Source organism: Egretta garzetta, unplaced genomic scaffold (assembly GCF_000687185.1).
Source record: "Egretta garzetta isolate BGI_Z169 unplaced genomic scaffold, ASM68718v1 scaffold56, whole genome shotgun sequence".
Classification (NCBI taxonomy): Eukaryota; Metazoa; Chordata; class Aves; order Pelecaniformes; family Ardeidae; genus Egretta; species Egretta garzetta.
The window spans coordinates 11,712,868-11,720,148 of NW_009260182.1; the positions used below are offsets into that span (position 1 = coordinate 11,712,868).

Consider the following 7,281-nt stretch of genomic DNA (forward strand, 5'->3'; position numbering starts at 1 on the left):
GCGGAGGGGGATGTAGTGGAAGCGGCCCATGGCCTCCATCCGGGCAGCACTGAAGCGGTCCGGGTCAAAGCCACCGGGGGGGCTCTGGTAGACGGCGGCTGTCTCATGTGTGTCACGGATGCTGTACATGACGCTCCAGCCTTTGGGAATCTGGTAGCCCTGGGGAGGGAAGAGGGGAGGAGAGGAGTGTTACATACCTGTGCAGCTAGATGTGCTGGTAGAGGGTGAGCAGAGGGAGCCTGGGGACAGCCCCACCATGCTGCCCATCTGTTCTGCAGCTCCTTTTCTCCCCAGCCCAGCTGGGACCCGCAGAGGTTGCTGGGTGCCACCTTCCCCTGAGCTACACTGCCAAGCACCAGCGCTGTGCCAGACACAGGGCGCTCGCAGGCAGTGGCAGGCAGCAGCTCCCCAGCAGCCTGCTGGCCTGCAAGGCACTTACATCCAGCTCAAAAGTCTGCAATGCCGTCCTGTAGCCTCCGGAGACGGGGGGCAGCACCCGCAGCACCTCCTTAATCACACAGTCCAGGTAGCGCAGGCGGCTCAGCTTCTCCAGGCTGATGTCCAGGAGGCAGCCACAGCTCTGCCCTGATGGTGCCCGGAGCAGGGGACTGCACTGGGGCAGGGGGGGCTCTGGTGGGGCACGGGGCTGGGGGGGACCTTCCTCCATTGGGCCCGGGGGCTGGTTCTGGTCCCCACGAGCATCTTTGGCCATGGGGTGGAGAAGTGGCTTCTCTCTGTCCCTGCTCTGGGCGGTCAGGGTGTCCGGGCAGGGGCCCGCAGGGCAGCGCTCACGCTGCTGGTACAGCTCGTGGGACATCAGCTCCTGCCTTATTTTTTCAATCACCGAGGGATGCTGAAGCAGCAGGAGGATCAGAGAGGTGCTGGCACTAGCCGTGGTGAAAAAAGCAGCAAATATGAGCTCAATCGCTGACTCCTGGGAGAGGAAGGAAGGTGACAAGTTTGAATGCCATTTTAAACCAGTTGTGATTCAGACTGTTCTCACCTTTTGCAGGTTTTGTCCCTGCGTGGAGGGCCTGGCCCTGCCTCTGCTCTCTAAAAACCTGCACCCACCTTGGGTTGGCAGGGACCAAACCAAGACATCCCTGTTCTTCCATTTCTGTACAAACTGGACATGCGCTCGCCAAGTGACTGATGCAGAAACGCAACTGAGCTGAGTACGCATCACCTCCAATCCAGCCCTTCTCAGATTTCCTTCCAAGATTTACAAATTTTAAAGTAGCATTTTAACATGCATTTTAGCATACTGAGTCAAGTTCATTTCCAGCATTACGCTTTTTACTTTCATCTGCCAATTCCCCTTCGAGTCCAGCTTTTACCTTTCCGCCCAGCCAGGGGCCACGAGGCTGACTGTTTATGCATAAATCCTAGATGCACTGGCAGCTAAAATGGGTTGCATTTCATCCATCTCCAGTTATAATTGACCATTTGCTTGTCTGGGAGGGGACTCAAACCAACAGAGTCAAACACAGGAAGACCGCCCTGCTACAGCAGATCAGCCCGGGAGGTGCTGGTGCTGGCAGGGAGCTCTCCCGCAGGGATGCATGCACCAGGCAAAGGCCTTGCTCACTTTTCAAGCTTTACAGCCTGAAGCACAGCAGCATTGCTGATAGCTCCATAGCAGATGTGTCCATAACAAGCTAGGAGGTTAGCCAGCTCAGACAGACCACAGCACAGTCAAATTCGTAACACGTGCCTTGTCCCAGCTCACAGATCCGCACATAGCTTTCCAGTCTTTCCGGGACTGTCCGCGAGGTCTACATGGCACAGCACATGCAAGGTTGCTGCCAGCGGTTTGCAGCACCTTGTGATCAACTTTTGGAAATTGGTTTCCAAAAGTTAAGGGTTGCCCAGAGCTGGTTCATGGCATGTCACGTCTCTGACAGCAAACATAACGCTCAAACTTACAGCACCATCTGAAGGTGCCAGCGGTTCCATAGCAGTAGCACTGGGCTGGGAGTGCAGACCCAAAAGCCACAGGAGAAGCCCAAGGGAGGAGCACAGGGAGCTGCCACCCTGGCAGGGGCAGGGACCTGGCTGGCACTACCAAGCACTAATTGCTCCAGCCCGGGAGCAAAGCGGAGCAAAATCCCCCCCAAGGAAACAGAGCTGTTTCCTTTCACACAGCTATGTGTCTGGATTTTAAATTGTTCTGACACAACCGGTTTCTGGAGAGGTGAAGCCAAAAACATAGGGAAGGACGCCTGAAGGTACCTGGAGCCACGTCTGGTAAGGTCAAGGGTAATGTAACAAGGATTACTCTTTGCTACCGTCCCCAGTGCCATATACTGGCCAGACTAGAGGCTTTTGCCAAAGTGCAGCTCTCAAGGGCATCTTTCAGCTGAAATAAAATCTCTGAAATAACAGATCCCCGTCGACCCCTGTCACACCTCCTGCAGGCGTTAGCAGGAATTTTCACATTCACAAGGTAGCAGACCCAGATGAAAAGAAATCTCTCAGTTCCACCACCTGCAATTAAAAACCCAAGACATTTCAATAACATGCAAGGAATTTAGGGCAGGCGCTGCGATTTGAAATAACAGCCCTCATGACTCCCTGCATCAACCTCTGATGGTGCGGCTACGTCAGCTGTGACATGGAGCTGCTGGCTTTCCCTCCCTGCTTTTACAAGGCCAACATAACCAGTGACTGGGCAGCAGCATCTTCCCACAGCTTCACCGGGACTGTCCCTGTGCCACAGCCCGACTCCCCATCCCGGGAGGCAGGACTGGCGTCTGGTTCCACCCGTTCAGCCAGTGACAGCACTATTATGTAGGATGGTTTGGTTTTGTTTTTTTTTTAAATCCTTCCAAGTTTTTAAATGTTTTAAAACAGTACTTTTGGCAAAGTGGTGTCTTTTCAATGACCTTTACATTCCAAGGGTCCTGCTGAGTTCATGCCAGCAGTGCAAATCACAGTGTATTTAGGAAAATTTCTGGGAAAACAGTCCTTCAAAATCATTTGAACGAAAAGCAAATTAGCAATTAGCGTGTGCCAGTGTTTGGAGTGTCTCTCAAAGTCAGATATATCCACGATTCTGAGGCAGCTTTGGTCTTTTTAACCAATTACAACATTTCGCTGCATCAGAGCTCTTCTACTGCTTTATGAGAGTGGAGAACAACTGCAAGCATAGGCAGTTCAGTTTGCAAGTCATTTTGTTAAATACAGAAATGGCAGAAATTTTCTAACTGTAAAGGTACAGGACAGCATATGAATATACTATCATTTGCATCCGCTGGCCTGAGGTCACTGCCATGCCACTCCATGTTACATTCAGCATCCCCTTATTCCACCTGTGGTCAGAGCCAGGGACATGATGAGAGATCATGTAATTACTTGTGTGCAATATCCACGTGAATACTAACAGATATTAATCAATCTTAATCAATCACATTTTGAATCTGGCAACTATTTTTTTAAAATAATCCTATTATAATAAACCCCATTCTGTTAGAATAAATAAAATAATAAATAATTATAATAAAATTACTTTAAGAATATATGCTCATTCTAATTTTATCTAATAGTTGCTGTCAAGTCTTTCAAATATTTTAGATTTAGAGATTACACTTTTACAAAATATTTATAAAACATTAGTCTTTAGATAGTTTTCCTCAAATACCTAAATAAATGGTAAAACTATGTACGTACAGTACTTTTAAACTATATTCAAACACTTTTAAATTACATTCAGCTGCTGTATCCATGCAAAACTGTTTCAAAACTTGTATATAAATGCAGTGCCATCTGTCATTCACTGACACCAAGTGACCTGGAGCTATGAACGATGCAGTACTAATGACAATTTTTTCCCAAGATCTTTGGCAAAATTCTCCTCACATTCACTTGGTAGTTTTGGCCCAGTAAGGACTACGGGTTCATCCCTAAGTCACAGTGATGCATCATGTTGCATCACAGCAATCCACAAGCTGGATGTGATAGGGAATGACATGGAATCCATCATTCCATCCCTAGACCCATTTTGCTATATTGCCTCTGAGATTTTTGAGCTCGCAGCCCCGAGGAATACGGTGATGTAACCTACACACCGCGCTATGCCAGATGCTGGGGGATGTTTGAGGGGCACACGACTAGCTCTAAATATTTCCAAGATAGTACCTTGGAGGTTACCGAGTGCACACCGATGCACGGAGCCTCAGCAGAGCCAGATAACCCTACCAGCATCATAAGTCAGGCTAAAGCCTGGTGGCCATGAAGAGGAAAGGTGGAAGAGGCCTTTATTCCCTTTTTAAGTACCTGCTCTCTTCTAACGCAGAGACACGATCCCACAAGAGCATATGAGCATGCAGAGCCCAGGCTTTCTCGCTTGCACTGGGGCTGGTGTCCTCGGAGTTGGTAAGAGGGGGGCAGGAGCCAGCGGCTGGGGGTGGGGTCCCCCACGACCCCCCTCCTGCCCCTCAGCCCAGGTCTCTCAAACAGCCACCAAGTTGGAAGGGACACTGCAAGGGGGAGTTCTCCTTACCTTTAGCTCCTGCATGGTGAATTCTTTGCCGTGCTCCTTGGCACTGTTTATTATGAAATCCAGAGCATCACTGTGATCTTCTGGGTTGTTTCTCTGCAGTTTTTCCTGTATAGCCTTCTCCATAAACTCATGTAGCATGTCCCGTGCTTTGATTCCCTGCGGGAGGCAGACACAGTTCAGGAGAGCCTTAGGAACCCGCCCCGCTCTCCAGAGAGACCGGGGGACCCCAAGTGTGGCAATCCTTAGTTCCAGGATCTGTAACAGCAAGAACTGTTTAATCTGTTGCCCAGGCCCAGAGCCTTGCAAGAGGCAGCAGTTTGGGGGGAACTGCTACAAATTTTGTTGCCTTGCTGTTGTGAATCAAATACGGCAAGTCCTAAGAAACTCTCTGAGAGGAAAAGGCAGCAGTAAACCCACGGTACCGAGACCAGAGGCATCTGCACTGAACAAACCCACCATCGTGTCAGGTCCAAAAGAAGCTTGCCCAAAGGGACAAGAAGAGGTAACTTAATAAAACTGACTCCAAGCAGCAAGGCACATCTGAGATGGGAACAAACAAGTGGCTACACCAGGGTATGAAGAAGAGAAGACTGAGAGGGGACCTCATCAACACATACAAATATCTTAAGGGTGGATGTCACGAGGACGGAGCCAGACTCTTCGCAGTGGTGCCTAGAGACAGGACAAGGGGCAGTGGGCACAAACTGAAACATAAGAGGTCTCAGTTGAATATGAGGAAAAACTTCTTTACTTTGAGGGTGACAGAGCTCTGGAACAGGCTGCCCAGGGGGGTTGTGGAGTCTCCTTCTCTGGAGATATTCCAAGCCCGCCTGGACGAAGTCCTGTGTAACATGCTCTAGGTGAATCTGCTTTAGCAGAAGGGTTGGACTAGATGATCTCTGGAGGTGCCTTCCAACCCTTGCCGTTCTGTGATTCTGTGATAGCAAACATTTAGGTAAGATCTGAGCAAGACAAGTGATCAGCAATCTCTTTGCAAAGTGGGATGGATAGAGTCACGGAGTGCGTGGCTCTGTATTAAGATGCCTCCTGCAAAAGCCAAGAAGGAACTGAGATTCAGGATGAAAAATGGCCATGACCAGATGTTGGGAAGAAGATACAAAGGCTGAGATTTGAGGTGGGGAGGATCGGACAAAGGAAGCAGGGCAAGGAGCAAGAAGAAGGACAAGGGGACCTAAATGTGAGTTGAAGAGGTTGGTCTGGGGCCAGCCAGGCTGTGGCTGACCTGAACAAGGGCCAGGAGGGATAAGATTGGGGGTGAAAGCTCACACTGGTGACAACCTGCAAAGGGAAACTGGACAGGGACAACAAGAGCTTTGAACTGGTGACAAGAAGAGCAGCAGGGAGGCTGGGGGAGAACTGGGACTGGCTGGGTAAGGTAATCCAGTGGGACAGAGCTCACACTGGAAATAAGAGATAGGGCAAGACCTGGCTAAAAGGGGCAGGAGACTTGAACTGCAGTAAGGGTGGAGAACCCAAAACTGGAGGAGGGAATGCAAACTGAAATGGGAGAGGAGGAGTGGGACACAGGACCGATACCTAGAACGGGAGTGTGGGGAGGCAGGCAAAGAGGGGCAGGGCAGCAGAGAGGAAACTGTGGGTTGAAAGAGGCGGAGGAGACTGTCCGTCTGCCGTGCTCCCCTCCAGGACCCCCCACTGTCTCTCTGCTGCTGGGGAACAAGGGATCAAGGACCATAAGAGGGTCTCAAGTCCTCGGCCTGCCCTTGAGGTGCACAGGGAGTGCTAATCTGCGGTGCACTGTGCCTTTGTGCTCATGCCCACAGACCCCTCTACTGTGGCCTGCGTGAGTCCAGGAGGGGTGAGATGGGACAGGACCAGACATGGAGGACTAACCAGAGCTAACAGAGGTGACATACGGGGCGAGGGAGCAGAGGAGCCCTGTGCTGTACAATGAGTTGGAGCCAGTGACCAGAGGTGCTGGAGGCCAACCAGGAGTAGGTGAGAAATGCAGAGAGAAGGGGAGACAGACGGCTGGGGTGGGCAAGACAGCAGGCCCTCAGACCTGGAACAGGGTGCTGCTGATGTCCTGGCCCATTGGAAGCGCCTTTGGCGGCCCTGGGGACAGGGGGTCTGTGCCGCCAGGGTCTGGGCCTCTGCCCCCAGGCAGAGGGAGCGGGGCGGGCGGCAGTACCTTGCGCAGCCCGCTGAAGGGTATGTTGAGGGGCAGGGAGAAGAGGTTCTCCACCAGCTGTTCAAAAGTTTTGGCCAGGTCCTTGAACTGCTTTTCCTCCAGGCGGAGCCCCAGCAGAATCCGAGCTGCAATGCGGAAAGTTAAGGTTTTAGCGGAGGAATAAACGGCGATGGAGCCCGGCTCCATGCACCAGCCCCGCAGCTCCCAGCTCACAACCTTCTGGATCCGCGGCAGGTAGCTCTCCAGGGCAGCGTGGCTGAACACTCTGGCCAGGATGGAGGAGGAGAAGGGGGGGGAACAGAAGCAGGTGGTTAAAGCAGGGGGGGGGGTCCCACGTGCCACCAAGGATGAAGCCTGGGCAGGAGATGCCGCCTGGGCTGTGTGCTGTGTCGGGGCGGCTGTGAGGCTCACCTTGCGGCGCTGGCGGTGCAGGTCACCAATGGAGCCGAGCAGGGTGTGGGAGCCCAGGATGATCTGGGTGCTCTGGGGCCACTGCGTGCTGACCAGCGTGTGCTCGCCCAGCAGGATCTTGCGGATGTTCTCAGCGCCCGTCACCCGCACCACCGGCCGACCCAGGAGGTGGGTCTTGAAGACGTTTCCATACCTCTCC

The 7,281-nt window shown here is 52.1% G+C and overlaps 1 protein-coding gene across 1 annotated transcript in view; it reads right to left on the bottom strand.

The window, feature by feature from the left end:
* The window catches only part of LOC118452594 (cytochrome P450 26C1), a gene marked incomplete at its 5' end in the record, with an annotated part of 7,465 nt that extends 188 nt beyond the window's left edge, over window positions 1–7,277 (bottom strand). The window contains 6 exon segments of the mRNA XM_035897419.1: window positions 1–3; window positions 6–159; window positions 440–934; window positions 4,502–4,657; window positions 6,672–6,947; window positions 7,083–7,277. The exon segment at window positions 1–3 is cut by the window's left edge and continues 188 nt beyond it. Of these exon segments, the coding sequence (XP_035753312.1) occupies window positions 1–3; window positions 6–159; window positions 440–934; window positions 4,502–4,657; window positions 6,672–6,947; window positions 7,083–7,277 (1,279 nt within the window).
* Between the last annotated feature and the right edge of the window lie 4 nt (window positions 7,278–7,281).